Here is a 19,263-nt window from a genome sequence, read left to right as displayed (position 1 = left end):
CTGGCATGCTTAGAGGATGAAAGTAGTTTGGAAATTCACTCTCTGCGAATGGCATTTGATGTCACGATGATTTACATTAAAGCCCTAGTTTGACAGGCTCTTGTAAGGAATTTAGCACAAAGTTGGGGATGAGAGGAATACACTGTTAGATTGCATCATAGTTATGATCTCAATGAACAGTCTCAAGTTTTTAGGGGTAAGACAACGACTCTTGTCCCATATAACACAGCTTCCAATAGTTTACCAATCAAGAATAAATATCTTAACTTTGTCCAAAGGACGAAGCAGTCACCGATTTCTTAAATGACTTCCACACTCCTCAAAGTGGGTGATCTGTGACCAGGGAACACAACCCAAACTCTAGTCTGACTGGTGACCATTACCGTGGCCATGAAAGGAGGACAACAGGAGGAGATTGACCCACATCGCTATCCAATGACTCTGGCAGCAGAGTCTCTGTGCGATCATTAGCACCGGGCGTGATCTGAGATCAGCAGCAGCTGTGAGACCTCACAGTCAAGGCCACACTTGTCGAAGACTCAGAACGCAGTCAAGGTAGCGGAGGTTTGTCAGTGTAGGAAGTGCTGTAACCAGCGCAAGGCAGCAGCTTCTGTGGACAGGCAAGACACTGGGAGGATGGGGTGTGGCGATGAGAAAGAAAGGACTGTGCTTTATTTTCCACATCATATCATAGATTATGCATAACCCTTTTAATATAAATCAATAGTCCTTTGTCAGTTAAACCCAACAGTTCCAACGCATAAGATTCCATTTCTTATGAACATTTCAGATGGAGTATTGTTTAAAAAATGCACACATCACCAATAGATGCACTAAGAGCCAGAGAAGATATGTGAATGTGTTTAACAGACCCGGGATATGTTATGAGCCAGAACACAGCGTATGAAAGCAGAATGGTAACAGACTCAACAGTAACTTTCAATAGTGAATTGGATAATTGCTTGGAAGTGGAGAATATTACTAATCAGTGGGAAAAGAACAGAGGTAAAGAGCTAACTGGATTACTGTTCAGAGACCTCAGAGGCTGAGGCATAATGATCATAATGATGGTATCAACCTCCCAAGCTATACCAGTCCATCATTCTGTTCCATCTTCCTCCCATCCATCTGCCAACGTATTTATATTAATAACTGTTCCATGCTCTGCACTTCAACGCCCCAACAAGCAAACGGCATCCTCGTTTGTTTCCAAAAAATGCTTGTCGGATTTATTTTACAAGGGGATAACAAAAGATGTCGAGTCATTTTTTGGTGTCCCCGGCTGGTTCCAGAATTGATCCATGACTAAGCAGAAACATCATCTCACGCAATCGTTCTCCTCTCTCTGCACAATCTCAGGGGCAAGTTTGAGGGCCCTGGTTAGTGTCCCCCAGAGGCCGTTCAGGACGGTTCAGTGCTATCAACAGGAGTCTGACACATCAGGGGGCAAGTGAGGAGGGCAGATAATCTGATCCATTGGGTGGAGGGACAGGACATGATCTGATCAAACTGGCACCCGCCGCCAACTGATGTTTAACATTATTTATAGACTCTTGCGGTATGGAAAATATCGAATTAAAAAATCCAGACTGGCATTAAAAGCAAGGAGCATAGGAAATAAATCTGAATTAGCGTTTATGTAACACACACAAACTCCATGTCAACCAGGAAACGTGGAGCAGGACTGCAGTGTTGACAAAATGCCTCGTCCAAGGGGCCAAAACTGGGGAGAATAGCGGCGAACTAAACCGTTAGCTTAAGCCTGTTAAAGCGGATTTACCTCTGTAGCGCTCCAACACGTTCTCGTAAGCCTGGAGATACTCCAGTTCATCGACCACGTAGTAAGCAGCAGGGGTGAACCTCGGGCTGGAGCCGGCCATGGGTGCTGGAGGGGCGGCAGGGGCCGGGCTGCTGAGACCGTCTCACTCCACTGGAACTCGGGTAGAAGCTCCAGCTGAGAGCAGGCAGCCGCCGGGAGGCAGCCTCGACAAGCACCGCCCTCCAACACGCAGCACCAATGGTGAGAGCCGGCCCTGCCTCTCCTCTCCTCCCCTCCCCTCCCATCTCCTCTCCTCCCATCTCCTCTCCTCCCCTCCCCTCCCCTCTCCTCCCCTCCCCTCTCCTCCCCTCCCCTCTCCTCCCCTCTCCTCCCATCCCCTCCCCTCCCCTCCCCTCCCCTCTCCTCCCCTCCCATCTCCTCCTCTCCTCTCCTCCCCTCCCATCTCCTCCCCTCCCATCCTCCCCTCTCCTCATCCCCTCCCCTCTTCTCTCCTCCCCTCTCCTCCCCTCCCCTCCCCTCCCCTCTCCTCTCCTCTCCTCTCATCCTCTCCTCCCCTCCCCTCCCCTCCCCTCCCCTCCCCTCCCCTCCCCTCCCCACCTCTCCCCTCCTCTCTCCTCACCTCCCCTCTCCTCCTCTCTCCTCTCCTCCCCTCTTCTCCTCTCCTCCCCTCCCCTCCCCTCTCCTCTTCCCCTCTCCCCTCCCCTCCCCTCCCCTCCCCTCCCCTCCCCTCCCCCTCTCCTCCTCCTCCCCTCCTCTCCCATTCCCCTCCCCTCCCCTCTCCTCTCCTCTCCCCTCCCCCCCTCCCCTCTCCTCTCATCCTCTCCTCTCCTCTCCTCTCCTCCGCTCCCCTCCCAGCCGGCCGAATCAGAGAAAGGAGCCGCTGCCCATCCCCTTCCCCCCGGCTCCGGCCACCGTTCCGTTCCCTCCCCTCCCCTCCCCTCCCCTTAACAACAAGCTGCTGACAGTCTGTCCCGTCCAGTCCCCGGACCGAAGGAGAGGAACCGCCACTCACTGCAAATACTTCAAAGACAATGAATCCCCCCTCTTTTTATGTTTAATACAAAGACTACAGGAGATGGCGTGGGGTCGTTGTAACCCACAGGCTCTCGTTATAATACGGGAGGAAATCGCTCCACTTGCAGATTTCCATTGGAAATCTCACTCAGATTTCCATTGGAAAACATTGACATAGAAACCCGGGTGGGCACCGTTCAAAAATCCCCCAGCATTAATGGTGACCTTCTGGAATGGGAAAGGGGCGAGTCTGGGTGTGTAACTGTCGGACTGCCCACCTGAGTTACTCGCGGTGGGAGAAGGGTGACCGAAAAATGGGAGGTCATTTCTCCACGCCGTCAGCCCTGCCCTGCTTTCAATGTATATTATAATATGTCGCACCTCGTGACAGGATATTTATGACTCGACATCTTCTGGCACTGACTGGTCCAGTAATATACAGTAAACTGCATTCCATTGTCAGTCTGAAGAAGGGTCTCGACCCGAAACGTCACCCATTCCTTCTCTCCCGAGATGCTGCCTGACCTGCTGAGTTACTCCAGCATTTTGTGAATAAATCGATTTGTACCAGCATCTGCAGTTATTTTCTTATCCCATTGTCTTACACTGTTTCATGGTATATGGTATTGAATACATCTGGCGTGGTGTGTATGTATCAATGAAAACGACAAGGAACTGCTAACCAGCATGCCAAATGTGCGGACCATTCAATATCAACCAGATCAAGTTAAGGAGAAGGGAAATGTGATCACAATGTGAATAAATGAAACTAAAAACATGGTGCACTGTTCCCTTGATTCACACAGCGGTCGCTTTGAACCCCAATTCAATGCAACAAACCGTGGTTCCAGGCCAAAAGGAAGGAAATGAAAACGAAGCCATCTAGATGACAGAATAAATCTCTGCTGTGCAATTATAAAGGTCCTCGCAGCGCAGTTCATGTTTGTTTTTCTGCAATAACGATTATGGAAAAGCACTCACCGGCGATCCTGAGGACTGCTCGTTCAGCCGGGTCCAGCACCGACCCCCCTTGGATCCTTCTCTTGGACCTCTCGTGTCTCGGCAGGTTCCACGGCAGAGTGTCCCCGGGAACCGGCGACACCGTCCCTGATCTTTGCCCATAATCATCCTCTTCGTCTGAATAGTCGGCTGAAGACATGGAACTGGGGCGAGTGCTGCTGCCGATGCTCTACACGGAGGCAGGGGAGCGGGGAGAGGGGGTGGGCGTGGGATGGAGGGTGGGGAAGAAGAGGAGCAGGGGGGTGGGTGGGTGGGGGGTGGAGGCAGGCAGACAAAAGATCAAATGAAACACTCACACCCATTGGCTGGCAGGCGTTAGTTAGTAGGACCGGCTTTGAACAAACACACGTTGAAAACAAAAATCTGTGAATAATCCCTCACCTCTCTCTTCCTTTTAATCTAACGACTTACACTTTTAATACGATGTGTTTCCAAAATACATGATAACCGCTTTCTTATCACCAACAGATACATGAAAGCCATAAACGGAGAAGGAAGGGGAGGGGAGGGGAGGGGGAGTGATTGCGTTTCTGCTTGCCATAAAACTGCATTTGTCTCCCCCATCAGGACTAAGGTAGACTTACCATGCAGCACTGCAAGATATCCGACCACAGACAATGTATTATTCCTTCTAGTTTTGTGCTTTTCTTTTTGCAAGAATGAGATTGTTTCTATTGCCAAAGCAATGAGTGGACATGCTACCCCCAGGCGGCGGGGCTGTGGCTCTCCCTGGTGCTTCTGCCAAGCGCCAGCTTGCAATCTCTCCCTGGCGTATGCAACGCTGAGGAGCTGAGCGATTCAAAATCAGACGCTGCACCTCAGCGATGCGTTGGCATCAACAGGAGTCAGCCGTCAGTGCACAGAGCCCGCAGTTCCGGTTACAAACCCGCCGGGCTCGGTGCATCCCACGGTGACTCACTCCCTCCCCCCTTCCCAAGTCAAACAATGTCTCTTGTTTATTCTAGGATTCATTCACACATCGTCTACATTATTGTCCATGAGGATGTCCCCGGGCCTTTTGAAATATTGTGCAAATCCATTCACGTCCACTCCCCATCTCATCCAATACACCAACTTGTGCCTTTCTTTCCCACCCCTCGGCTCCCCGCCCAGCGTTGGTGCCGAGCTCCCGCGTATTGGCTGAATGTGGGTGGAGGTCTGGTCTCGCCGACGAAGGCAACGCCTTGTCACGGTCAGTCAATGACCACAACCCAGACTGTTGCCGCGGCGCGCAATGCACAAAGGAGGGGTGTAAACACAGAGAGAGAGCGAGAGAGAGAGAGAGGGGACGACTGCAGAAGCTGGTTCACACGGGAGATGGATCTCTGGAGAGATGCTGCCTGTCCTGCTGAGTTACTCCAGCATTTGTGGCTCTATCTTTATAGAGATTGAGAACTCCCTCTCCCGGAGCAAGAGGATGGCGACTGGTCATATTCTGAGGAAAATACTGAGGACAATAGACTATAGGTGCAGGAGGAGGCCATTCGGCCCTTCGAGCCAGCACCGCCATTCAATGTGATCATGGCTGATCATTCTCAATCAGTACCCCGTTCCTGCCTTCTCCCCATACCCCCTGACTCCACTATCCTTAAGAGCTCTATCCAGCTCTCTCTTGAATGCATTCAGAGAATTGGCCTCCACTGCCTTCTAAGGCAGAGAATTCCACAGATTCACAACTCTCTGACTGAAAAGGTTTTTCCTCATCTCAGTTCTAAATGGCCTACCCCTTATTCTTAAACTGTGGCCCCTTGTTCTGGATAAAACCGAGCCCGGGAGTGGGACACAAAAATGCTGGAGTAACTCAGCGGGAACACCGGGATTGTTTTTGGGGCAATGGGCTGGCATCGCGCGATGGCCCGAGTGGCTTATCTTGAGTTGTACCATGGTGACATTTTGCTTCCCTCGTGAAAAAAAAAGGCATAGGAAAATCCCGGAATTATCGGGCAAGGTTTAATCTTATCGATAGACACATGGAACGGCAGTGTTGGACGATTGAGCAAAAACGCAAAGTACTGGAGGAATTTAGCCGGTCAGGGGGGGCAGCACTTATGGAGCCCCTCATCCACCCCCTCCACCCAACATGACAATGAGTCCGACGAAACGTCGCCTATCCAAACCCTCCACAGACGCTGCCTGAACCGCTGAGATACTCCAGCAACTTGTGTTCAAAAAAAAAATCTTATCAATCACCGAATCACAAGGAAAACACTTCCGTCCCATTCCTTTTCACTTTCACAGCCCTGCAAATGTCCCTGTCGGTTCCACAAACGTCCCCTCGCTCGTCGACACGAATCGTCAACGTCTTTCTCCCTTCACAGCAGCTGCCTGACCCGCTGAGTATTCGGGCAATTTCTGTTTCTATTCCAGCAGAGCCTGTGCGTTTGTATTTATTTGTATTTCCGTCTGAAGCGGGAAGAATGGGGAAAGTGGAGCAGCGGTAGAGTTGCTGCCTTACAGCGAATGCAGCGCTGGAGACTTAGGTTCGATCCCTGCTACGGGCGCCGTCTGTACGGAGTTTGTACGTTCTTCCCGTGACCTGCGTGGGTTTTCTCCGAGATCTTCGGTTTCCTCCCACACTCCAAAGACGTACAGGTATGTAGGTTAATTGACTGGGTAAAAATGTAAAAATTGTCCCTAGTGGGTGTAGGATAGTGTTAATGTGCGGGGATAGTGGGAGCTAGTGGGAGAGTTCAATGTTCATACCGTTGGGTTCTACACTATCCAAGTGCAATATGAGGTGTTGTTCCTCCAGTTTGCATGTGACCTCGCTCTGACAATGGAGGAGGTCCATGACAGAAAAGTCAATATGGGAATAGGAAGGAGAGTTAAAATGGTTCCCACCCTGGAGATCCGGCAGGCCTTGGCGGGCTGATCGCAAGTGTTCGCCGAAACTGTCGCCAAGTGTCCATTTATAAATCTGCGCCCGGGGGACGACAAATTCCACCATCTACATTTGCACGATAACATGCAATATGTGATTAAAATCGTTATTCGTGGAAATGCTATGCGGTAAAGCACGCTTGCAGTCAACAATACCAGTTGTTGGATAGACACAAAAAAACTGGAGTAACTCAGCGAATCAGGCAGCATGTCTGGAGAAAAGGAATAGGTGTCGTTTCGGGCCGAGACCCTTCTGATTTGTCACACAACAGATTACTCGTTCAATTTGTACTTCAAAACGGTTTCAGGTTCAAATGTCAAAATCGTTTTGACTCCCGTTCGGTTACTCAGAAGTCTCTATCAAACAATTTCTGGGGGGGAAAACCAATTGCCCCATGGAGTGTGTATGTTCCACACATGTTCTCTTTCTCGTTAACCTGAATCGTTAACTCTGGTTCGCTGTCCAATCCAGAATGGTACCACTGCGGGTGAAATCACGGGGAGTTATGTGCGAGGTTCCGTAATCTTCTTTCTCATAGTAGAGAAAATAGGACCAAACGGCAAAGAAGCGCGGTTGAAAGTACAATCAAATGAATCCCATTCCCTTTCAGATTTCTCAATAGCCCAACAGTTTTTCCTTATAGAGCAATTTCATACACAATTCAATTCGTAATAATTGAAATGCTCATTGTCTGCTTTTTTTCCCCCACTGGGATTCGTTTAAAGCTTCAGATGATTGAAATCATAGCTTTAAATTAAAAACCCATGTTTTCAATAAATAGGGGGAAATAATAAAATGCGCGTAATACCAGTGTCTAATACACTGTTGCGGCTCAAACAAATATAGAGCACACCTTGAGATCTCAGAAATAGTGAGTTCCAGGGTAGCGTTTTTACTGTTGAAGAATATTTGATGTGGGGGACGATGGTGCGTCTATGTGCGAATCACCAATGTATCTATTGATAAAATATCGCCTGTTACATACTTCTCCTCCCACGTCTGCACCAGGATTCCAGCACCTGACTTGATTTGTGAATGGCAATGAATGTATGCGCGTCATCAGTCATACTCACAGCTCTACGTGTTGGAGTTCCCTGCACGGAGTGATAAAACTCCGCTTGCACCCGGCTGCTCCTCTTAATCTTCCGCCTCCTCACCAGATGTTCCTGGTCACTCTCGGGTATCTCCAGCAGAGGCTTGGCGTCATCGGACACTCGCATCCTACTGCTCCTCCTACCATGTCGTGGACTGTGCCTGAATCCCTTTAACAGGACGCAACAACACGGCTGTGGGTATTATTCATAAATTATTTACCCCCTCCCTTCCCCTCCCCTATCCCCACCCCAAGTTCAAAATATGACTTTGCGGCCTTGCTTCCAGCAATTGCAATGACTAACAGATAAAGGACCGGATGCGAGTTCTGTTTGGTTTCCATGCAACACTTTTATAGCAAAACAATTACAGAACATAAAGATACCGGGACGTGAGATAATCGCTTTACACACTTGTGGCGAAATCCTACACTTTCTAACTGTTTATTGACAACAAATCGAATGACGAAGTAAGCGAATGGATTGAAGAGAGCAGAGTGTGGGAAACATGATGTTGCTCATTGCTTGGGTATGGTGGCTCTGGGTTCACTACGGAAGTGGTTTCTACGGAGATTCCCGACAGAAAAGGGTGCTAAGCCTTTACTGCGAAGGACTGTACCCCGACCAGTGCATCCCTCTCTGAATAGGGCCCAGAGGCCGATCCTCCTTGCTGTTGGGGCTTGCGTCCACGGTCAGAGTACTCCAACACCTGGCCAGAGCTGATCCGAGCACCTTGACCACCCTCCTAAACGCAGCTTTCCGCTGACGCTGGTCGTAATACAATGTTGCCACACTTTGCTCAGCTAAAAAGCTGCATTGTGGGTCCCTTGAAGGCAGAAGCAGGTGAATTTATTATGGGGAACAAGGAAATGGCAGACGAGTTGAACAGGTACTTTGGATCTGTCTTCACTAAGGAAGACACAAACAATCTCCCAGATGTTCTAGTGGCCAGAGGTCCGAGGGTGACGGAGGAACTGAAGGAAATTCATGTTAGGCAGGAAAAGGTGTTGGGTAGACTGATGGGACTGAAGGTTGATAAATTCCTGGGGCCTGATGGTCTGCATCCCGGGGTACTTAAGGAAGTGGCTCTAGAAATCGTGGACGCATTGGTGATCATTTCCCAATGTTCTATAGATTCAGGATCACTTCATGTGGACTGGAGGATAGCTAATGTTATCACATTTTTTAAGAAAGGAGGGAGATAGAAAGGAAATTATAGGCCAATTAGCCTGACATCAGTGGTGGGGAAGATGCTGGAGTCAATTATAAAAGAAAAAATTGCGGAACATTTGGATAGCAGTAACAGGATCGTTCTGAGTCGGCATGGATTTATGAAGGGGAAATCATGCTTGACTAATCTTCTGGATTTTTTTGAGGATGTAACTAGGAAAATGGAAAAGGGGCCAGTGGATGTAGTGTACCTGGATTTTCAGAAAGCCTTCCATAAGGTCCCACATAGGAGATTAGTGGGCAAAATTAGAGCACAGGGTATTGGGGGTAGGGTACTGACATGGATAGAAAATTGGTTGACAGGTTGTATGAGTGGGCAGGTGCATGGCAGATGCAGTTTAATGTGGATAAATGTGAGGTTATCCAGTTTGGTGGTAAGAACAGGAAGGCAGATTATTATCTGAATGGTGTCAAATTAGAAAAAGGGGAAGTGCAACGAGATCTGGGTGTGCTAGTTCATCAGTCACTGAAAGTAAGCATGCAGGTACCGCAGGCAGTGAAGAAGGAAACAACATCTCTTTAACATTCTTCATCACTGCTGCATCCTACCACTGCTAACTTTTCTATCTTTTCTAGTCCTATGGCCTCTGAAGATATTGGTGCTATTCCCAATTCTGACTTCTGATTTTATAATATATATATATAATATAATATATGAGTGTGTGTGTGTGTGTGTGTGTGTGTGTGTGCGTGCGCATCTATGCATAATATAACCAACTATCTCTTCTGGGTCTAAAGCTCATTCTTCCACCCTAGGCCGTTCTACTTGCTCCTCCTACTCAATGCCTATCTATCTGACCAAACTCTTTGCAACCTCCCTTAACAACCTGTTTCAGAAGGTTGGTGGCAAAGAGCTATTGTGAGTAATATATTGTAGAACCACTTCATATATCTTCTCAGTATCTGTGGTCCAAATTACTTCTTCTTCTATAGTTTATTTGAGGCAGCCACTCCTAAATATTGGCTTCCATTGCAGAATTATGTTTCTAAACTTGGCCACCGGGGGATGCAGAGAAGTGCAAGAGGCCCTGAAATAGCTTTGATGAGTCAAGGATGTAGGATTAAGGAGATACTAAGAGTATCCCCCAGAGAATCCAGTACAAAATCCTCCTCATAACCTACAAAGCCCTCCATAACCTGGCCCCATCCTACCTGACCGACCTCCTCCACAGGCACACTCCCACCTGCACCCTCCGCTCTGCCGCTGCCAATCTCCTATCCCCCCACATCCGGACCAAACTCAGATCCTGGGGGGACAGGGCTTTCTCCATCGCTGCTCCCACCCTATGGAACTCACTACCCCAAACCGTTAGAGACTCCTCCACACTCACCACATTCAAAACATCGCTGAAGTCTCACCTGTTCAGTACTGCCTTCAACCACTGAAGGTCACCTCACCTTCTGTCTCCTTTCTCTGTTCATCTATTTATTTACTTATTTATCTATTTATTCATTTCCCTATGTTCTCAAAATCTCTGTAAAGCGTCTTTGAGTATATGAAAAGCGCAATATAAATAAAATGCATTATTATTATTATTTTTACTTTGCAACTATATTCACCAAGGAAAAGGACGTGGAGGGCAGCGAGAGCAGTGTGGAAAATATTAAGATGCAAGGGCAGTTCAAAATTAACAAGGAGTTGGTATTGGGGCTCTTGAAGAGTAAAAAGGGTGGATAAACCCCTAGGGCCTAATGGGACCCATCCCAGGTTATTAGGAGAGGCCAGAGAGGAGATTGCAGGAGTCTTGGCAAAGACCTTTGCATCTTCTCTTGTCACGGGCAAGGTCCCGCAGGGCTGGAGAGCAGCCAATGTTTTTGTTTAAGTATTGGAATAGAGAAAATTGAGGGAATTATAGGCAAAATACCACATTGGCCTCATCAGAAGCAGCAGAACTAGAGTAGAAGCAATCCTTCCTCTGTCCCCTGGCTACTGCCTAAAAACAGTTTCAGACGCTGTTCAGGAACAAAAATCCCAGAGAATCATTTATATCCATCGGAGAGAGTGTAAAAGGCTTGTTTAATATCTGACCGAGAGGATGACACCTGCAGCAGACCAGTGCTCCCTGTCTATTGCTTTGGATTCTTCTACCTAGACTTTGTGCTTAATTCCTAAAGGTGGAGCAAATCATCTGGTTAATTGGCGGGAGAGGTGGTTGAACTTGTGGAGAGTGAATTGGAGGCAGAGGATAGATGCTGCTCGTTTTGACCTTCCTGGACATACACCGATCAGCCAAAACATTATGACCTGATGAGCCAAAACATTATCACCACCTGCCTAATGTACTGTTGATCCTCCTTGTGCAGCCCCATATGCAGCAGGGTGCGATGCACTGTGTATTGTAACACATTCCTCCCGTGCCCACCATTAACATTTTCTGTGTCGTGCCACAGTAGACCTTCTGTCGGTTCGGACCAGATGGGATAGCCTTTGCTGCCCTCGCGCATCGATGAGCCTTGGGCGGCCAATACCCTGTCGCCGGTTTGTGGTTTGTCCCTCCTCGGACCACTGTCGGTAGGTACTCACCACTGCTGACCGGGAGCACCCCACAAGCCTTGCCATTTCAGAGATGCTCTGACCCAATCATCTGGCCATAACAATTTGGCCCTTGTCAAAGTCGCTCAGGTCTTTACTCCTGCCCATTTCTCCTGCATCCAACACATCAACTTCAAGAACTGACTGTTCACTTGCTGCCTAATATATCCCACCCCTTGACAGGTGCCATTGTAACAAGATAATCAATGTTATTCACTTTGCCTGTCAGTGGTCATAATGTTTTGGCTGATCGGTGTATAAATGTTGCATCATTTGTATCTCTCGAAGAGTAGGTTAAATTAATTTTACAGTGATTATATGCCGAACAGGGAGTCTATATTGGTCAGTGTTGTTTCTGAGAATCTGGAAAAATAAGCATATATGTTTATGTCTGGGTTCTGGGAGATCTGTTAAAGGGGATTGATGTAAATGCGATCAAGTGACTGGGCCTCTGTCAATTACATGTAATTACAAATGGACATTTACGGCCATTCCCTTGCGCATCTTTGGCACTTAATCTACGGATAACTGGGTCAGAATTTAATTCACTGCTCTTCAGAAAAGCAGATTATAACCTTTTTCTATTGTACATCACCGGCCAACAGAAAAGGCAGCAACTGCTGGAGACAAGTATCATTCTATTCTCCAGATGCAACACTTACCGATCGCTGGGCAGTAAAGAAGGAAAGATATTCATTATTTTGTACAGAGTGGCAAGCATTTCAAAAATAAAGTAAAATGGATGTTTTCTGTATTAAGTATGAAAATTCTATTGGTAATATAGGAGCTTTTTAATATTTGCTCTTGTTATTTTTGTTATTATTGATATCTTGTTATTTTTGCACTGCACTGGTGGGTATGGTTTGATTGTGCTCAAGCTTGGTATAATTTGCCTGGATGCCATACAAAACAATGTTTTTCTCAGTATCTAAGCACCCGTGGAAAAGAAAACCCCAATATCAATACCAATCCATGGGGTTGGAAAACAATGACACAAAGTACAGGAGTAACTCAGTGGGTTAGGCAGCATCCATGGAGAACATGGATAGGTGACGTTTCGGGTCAGGACCCTTCTTCACACAGAGGGATTGAAGAAGGGTCCTGACCCGAAACATCATCTATCCATGTTATACACAGCATCTCTGGAGAAAAAGAGTAGGTGAGTTTCGGGTCAAAATGCTGCATCAGACTGAGAGTCAGGGAGGGGAAAACTAGAAGTATGGGATGGTTCAGAACAAAGCCAATATCAATCCACCCATCCATATTCTCCTGGGATGCTATCTGGCCAACTGAGTTACTCCAGCACTTTATGTCTTGTAAACCAGCATCTGCAGTTCTCCTTGTTTCCACCAATCCATGGGTTGGTAAACTACAAAAGGTTAAAGAATAAGGTGGAGCAAGGCCATGGAGGGAGTTAAAAAGAATAGGTAATTTTCTATCAGGCAGAGCCAAAACCTTCATCCGAAAATACAACAACCCGCAAAGCCGCTCTCTCGGTTATGTTGAGAGCGATTGGCTCCGTCGTGTTTTAGCCATGGTTCATTTAATCTCCCCGGTTTAAAGGGTTTCAGGGGACTCTTTCCAGCGTTAGTGACACACATCACTCTCGTTCAGTGAAACCTGGATTGATTCCGAAGTTCCGTTGACTATGGAGAACGACAGCCACCAGAGACAACAGATCTACCAGACTGCCGACTAGACCCCAGCCTGCGCGTATCCACTATTAGAAAACTCCCCCTACCATGAAAATAATTGTATCTTTAGTTACTCTGAATGAAGTTTTTGATCTATTTTGATTGGGGTGACCTTACATTGCGTGGTTTTAAATAAAAACACACTAACACTCGCGTCGGCCCACCCTTCTTCCCATCCCCGTCTTCATAGAGGAAGATTGTAATCGCCGAACCGCTTTGAATCTGTGTTCTGTCTGACTAAAGGGTCTGTAAGTAAATGTACTCGACCTTGTGTTCAGAAGGCGACGATAGATTGCTTTACCTCAGAACGGAAGTGCGATCTCATCCCTGCATCTGGGAGACAGAAACAAAAAAGTTGCAAGGAATAAATCAGGTTGATTGCACAGAGCGGAGCGACAACACAGTTTCCACATGCATCATATAATTGCGCGTTTCGTGGTTTAATTATAGGTCAAAATGTATTGCTGCAATTTTACAGCAATCGTGTCCTCGTCTTCAATATGCCTCACGCAGAAAATCTATATATAAATGGTGGGCTTGATAAAAGTTTCTAAAAATATATAACTTTACACAGTCCAGCGACTGGGAGCTTCTTAAATCAGGGCGTGTGTTGTTGCCGCAGTCCGGAATTTGCCAGCACCTAAAGCACTGAGAAGGTTGGCAATATATCTGTATGCGCCGGATTTGACTTTAAATTCTAACAGAGAAAATACTTTTCAGAGGACCTTGGAGGTGAGACTGGAAGGGGGCCGAGTTGCTGAGGGGGTGGGGGGGGGGTGGGGGGGGGGAGATAGCGGTGGGGATCGCTGATGGGACTGAAGGAGGTTGGACGGGGAAGGAATGAGGGAAGATTAGGGAGGTAGTTGAGGGAATGGGGTGGAAGGGAGGGTGATGGGGAGGATAGGTTGGGGGATGATGGAATTGGGAGATGGGGAGGGCTTGGATGGGGAGGAATGAGAGGGGGCTGGGAACGGCGTTGGAGGTTGAGATGAAGGAATGAGAGGAAGGGGAAGAGGAGTGGATTTGGACACGGGGCTGGGAGGTCAGAAGAGGTGAAGAGGGAACTGGTGGAGATGAAAGAGATTGAGGGGTGGGAGGGAATGGGTCAGACTGGGAGAAGAAGGAAGGTGGTGGGGAGAAGTGGGAGGAAGGACGTGGGATTTGGTGAAGAGGGAGAGGGAAATGGTGAACGGTGGTGGGAACAGCAGGGGGGTTGCTGATGTGGGGAAGAGGACGAGGCGGTGGGAGAGGAGATGGGCTGGTTGGAGATGGGATGGGAGGGCGGCTTACCCCGGCTCTTGGATCGGCCCGAGCCCACCGACTTCACGGGGTGCCGAGCCTTGCGGAGTTTGCGGTGCCAGCAGCAGAAGAACAAGATGGTAGCGATGGTGGCGAGGACCAGCAGCAGCAGCAGCAGGACGCACTGGACACTGTAGGGCTTGAGGAGGACGAGGAACGCCGCCGCTATCATGGTGCGTGGCCGAGTGCCGCGACTCCCCGCCGCAGCAACTTCAACTGGACTGGATGTGAAGATCAAGGGGAGGGGAGGGGAGGGGAGGGGGGGGGGGTCCGTATGTCAGTCACTGACCGGACCTCATCAAGCACTATTATTCCCCCCCCCCCCCCTCTAAAATTAATATCATATCTCCCAAGGACTCACAGAGGAAGGGGCGTGGACATTTTAGCAGCCCCCCTAATACCCGCATTGCAGCCCCCCCCCCCCCACCCTGGGACCTGTGCGAAGCAAGAGGGGGGAGAGCGGGGAGCGGGGGATGAGAGAGGCAACAGAAAAGTGCAGGACTCCCAGCCCATGAGTCAGCAAAGATGCACAGCAGCTGTTTCACCATCCAGCACACTGCAGACGGATTTCCCAGCCATTATTATATATATTCTTTAAATGCCCAGGTCATAATGAGAAAGTACCACCCACGGACAGAGAGAGAGAGGAGAGAGGGAGGGGGGGGGGGGGGGAGAGAGGGAGGGGGGGTGGGGTGGGGGAGAGAGAGAGAGGGACTCCCCCAGACATCCAGAGCCCTCACGTTAGGATGATGCCACAGTGGAGATGATGGGTTTGAATCCTAATGGTAAATCAGTCCCATTCCGGAACATGGCAGATTCCTTACGGTTCTCACAGGCTGTGACGTCTCGCAGCCCAACTTGGAGGAATTGTGTCTCACGCTTTCCCTTTGCCTCCTTACATCAGGCACAGCATTCCTCGCATCGCCCGCAGGAGCCGGTGTGACACCGGGAGAGGGTGCATTTGCAAGAGACGCATTGCATCTCCCACTTAACCCTTGCCGCAGTGAAAGAGGGTAATCTCGACACATTCTCTCCCCCCCTCCCCCTCCCCCCGCCAATATCCCCTACACAATACAATATACATCTTTGGACAACAACAACAATACCCCCCCTGCAAGGGAAAAGCGATCTCATTTACCCAGCAGAGCCTTGCGTTGAGCACAGAGACACCAACGTTACGTGACATAAAACATTGCGGTCAGGTGGGCTGCAAAACCTTCAGAGTTAATCCGCATGCTGACCACGAACATTTGAAGTTATGTTTTATGCTGTATAAAAATAGAAAATCAAAAGACCTGCTCCCAGCTCCCAGCTCCCCAGCACCCAGCACGCTCAGTTGATGATTCCAGCCCAAATAGATGAGCAATCATTTTCTGGAGACGCGGATTTACCGCAGAGAAGAAGCAAGCCATTCGAGTCACAGGGTCAGACAGCATTGAATCCGGCCCTTCGGCCCACCGTGACTGTGCCGGCCATCACGCATCGAACATAGATCTGTACAGCAAAGGAACAGGCCATTCGGCCCACACTGTCCGTGTGGGACATGATGCCAAACATCCTGCACATGATCCATGCCCCTCCATTCCCTGCATCTGTATTTATGTCTATATAAAAGACTAAGATGCCACTATTGCATCTGTCTCCACCATCACCCCTGGCGGCGGCCACCATTCTTCCTGGAAAAAAAACCTTCCCCACACATCTCCTTTGAACTTTGCCCCTCTCACGTTAAAGCTATTCCCTCTCGTCTGTGACATTTCCACCCTGGGAAAAAAACGGTCCTGACTGTCTACCTGATTTATGTCCCTCCCATCTTCCAGAGAAAACAATCCCAAGTTTGTCCAACCTCTCCTTACAACTAATCCAGGCAGCATTCTGGTACATCTCTTATGCACCCTCTCCAAAGCCTCCACATCCTTCCTGTAAAGGGGAGACAGGAATTGCACTCAACACTCAAAATGTTGCCTAACCATAGTCCTATGAAGCTGCACTACCAAGACTAAACAGAAAGTGCTGCAAGAACTCAGGCAGTAAAGCATTCATGGTGCATACATCTGCAGTTTTAACTCAGCGGGTCAGGCAGCATCCCTGGAGAAAAGAAACAGGTGATGTTTCAGGTTGAAGGGTTTCGACCCGAAAGGTCACCTATTCCTTTTCTCTGGAGATGCTAGCTGACTCGCGGAGTTACTCCAGCACTTTGTGTCTATCTTCGGTGTAAACCAGCATCTGCAGTTCCTTCCCATACATTTGCAGTTTTAGTTGTTTTCTTGGTCCCTATGCTAATCCTATTTACTAGCACACCGGTGTGTCAATAATTCGACCGTCTCCCAGTCTCTTTCCTCATCATATCCTGTCAGGAACCCCTTTCTTTTCGTTTCCCATTCATAGACCTCAGTGCATGCACCTTGTGTTATCTGATAGTGTCAATGAATTTCAAGAACCGGAAAGCTGAGTCAATTGAACTTTGAATATTCTATTTAGAAAAGGTGGGCCCAGCGCCTTCTATCCTGATATTAAATGAAACAAATCAAAGTGTGTCATTGTGGACACTTACAGCTCAAGGCCCAAGAATGTTGGCAATAAGGACCCATGGACACAATCAATCCCCTCCAGTGACAAGTCTGTCCACTATTCAATTAGATCATGATTGATCTTCATATTTCCACCATCCAAACTAACCTTTAATAACCTGTCAAATTGTAATCATGTTTTATATACTTCCAATTAACCCCTTGCTCAAGATCTTGTCTGGGGAGTGAATTATAAAATGGTGCTGGCCTTTGTATGGAGAAGTGCTTGGATAGAGTGGATGCGGAGAGGATGTTTCAACTAGTGGGAGAGTCTAGGACTCGAGGTTATAGCCTCAGAGTTAAAGGACGTTCTTTTAGGAAGGAGATGAGGAGGAATTTCTTTATTCAGAGGGTGGCAAATCTGTGGAATTATTTGCCACAGAAGGATGCCAAATCAGTAGATATTTGTAAGGCAGAGATAGATAGATTCTTGATTAGTACAGGTTTCGGAGGTTATGGGGAGAAGGCAGGAGAATGGGGTTATGAGCGAGAGATAGGTCAGCCATGACTGAATGGCTGAGTAGACTTGATAGGCCGAATGACCTAATTCTGCTCCTATCACTTATGACCTTATGATTTCATGAAGTGCTTTGCGCCATAGAAGGTAGACATGTGATGTGTCAGACATTCCACCAGTGTGGTTATTTTAACCCCAAGCCACATTACTAGTTTTGAAAATATGTGCTTCTAACTATCTACAGGAGTATGCAAAGGGCTTAGATTTGACTTGGTCATTTCATTGGAAGCATTGCCAGCTTTGAGCCAGCAAATGTATTTCAATACCTTTTGAAGAGAGCATAAGAAAACGTGATGGAGGTAAAAAAAAATTTAAACCATGATATATTTACATAAGAGTAAAGATCTCTAAATTATGTTGGGTAGTTAGGCATTCAAAGAGACAGAGTCACTAATTGATTCTCGACAGTACAGGAATCAAGGATAATGGCGATCAGACAGAAAACTGGCCATAAAAGGTCTTACTGAACACTGAAGCAGGGTTATTAAATGTTCACCTCAGAATGGGGAAGGACAGGGTAGAAGCAATTTGACTGTGTTAGAATTATTGTAAGATGGAGTTCTTTCTGATGGTAGATGTTGAAGTAGAGATCATTACACTTCCTAATGCATAAGATGTATAAATATTTGAAAGAGAGGAAGGTATAACGTTCAGGTCATAGAGAAAAATACTCAGCTTTGATCACAGCATGAAAAGCCAGCACTGTGTCAAAGAGCTATGACTTGAGCCCTTCTTTAGTTTAGTTTAGTTTTGATATACAGCATGGACCCGGCCCTTCGGCCCACCGAGTTCATGCCAATCAGCGATCCAGCCAACCAGGCTGAAGAAGGGGCACAAACTAAAAAGTCACCCATTCCTTCTCTCCAGAGATGCTGCCAGTCCTGTTGATTTACTCCAGCTTTTTTGTGTCAATCTTTCATTTAAACCAGCATCTGCAGTTCCTTCCTGCAAATCCCCACACTCTAACACTAGCCTGCCTACACACACTAGGGAAAATTTACAATTTGATCAAACCAATCAACCTACAAACCTTTTCTGCTATAATTTCTGTGTTTTCACATTTCTTTCAAGCTAACCAAAATCTTAAATTGGAGAAAAAAAAACCAATTGTCATAACCCTTTCAACCAACCCATATCGATCGGTAACCACCCATATCTACAACATGGTGATTTTCTACTGACAACGCGGTGAAATGACTTCAGGTTCGAAAGCTTGTCGGGTGGGTGATTTCAGGAGGAGAGATGAGATAGAGAGTTGGAAAGGTTTAGGGAGAGAATTGCTGGGCTTAAAGACCAACCAAAATCCAAAGAATGCAAAATCCAAATTCAGTCTCTGAGCAAAAATACTAAATATCTCCAGTCCCAGGCTTTTGAGATAAAAATACTTCTTAAGTAAACATTTGAATGGTGGAGTTGAAAGCTAATTAATTTGAGTGTGTTATCATGGTATAACATCCTTGTCCAAAATAAGAATATGACTATGATTTTTAAATTACAAACCATGTAATTTAAAAATGATTGTCATATCCTTATTTTAGACAAGGCGATTTCAGTGTCAGAAAAAAAAGATGATTTGAATTTTGAAGTTTTTTGCTATTTTTCAAGATTTTTCTCTATTTTATGTAAAGCGAAAA

At 47.3% G+C, this 19,263-nt stretch overlaps 1 protein-coding gene across 10 annotated transcripts in view; it reads right to left on the bottom strand.

Moving 5' to 3' along the window:
• The window catches only part of dst (dystonin), a 471,716-nt gene extending 455,851 nt beyond the window's left edge, over nucleotides 1-15,865 (bottom strand). For 4 of the 10 annotated variants that reach the window (XM_078399035.1, XM_078399034.1, XM_078399037.1 and 1 more), the window contains exons 1-5: nucleotides 15,367-15,449; nucleotides 14,534-14,763; nucleotides 13,545-13,576; nucleotides 7,769-7,957; nucleotides 3,776-3,983 (exon numbers count right to left, since the gene is read on the bottom strand). In XM_078399035.1, the coding sequence (XP_078255161.1) occupies nucleotides 3,776-3,983; nucleotides 7,769-7,957; nucleotides 13,545-13,576; nucleotides 14,534-14,714 (610 nt within the window). In that variant the 5' untranslated portion in view covers nucleotides 14,715-14,763; nucleotides 15,367-15,449. Of the gene's footprint in view, nucleotides 1-1,780; nucleotides 1,920-3,775; nucleotides 3,984-7,768; nucleotides 7,958-13,544; nucleotides 13,577-14,533; nucleotides 14,764-15,366; nucleotides 15,451-15,837 lie in introns of those variants that run through there. The other 6 variants (XM_078399030.1, XM_078399031.1, XM_078399033.1 and 3 more) reach the window with 4 other exon arrangements.
• Nucleotides 15,866-19,263: the final 3,398 nt, after the last annotated feature.

This window comes from Rhinoraja longicauda, chromosome 5 (genome assembly GCF_053455715.1).
Source record: "Rhinoraja longicauda isolate Sanriku21f chromosome 5, sRhiLon1.1, whole genome shotgun sequence".
NCBI lineage: Eukaryota > Metazoa > Chordata > Chondrichthyes > Rajiformes > Arhynchobatidae > Rhinoraja > Rhinoraja longicauda.
Note: the sequence above shows the minus strand (reverse complement) of the source record. Positions and strands in the feature narration are given on the sequence as shown.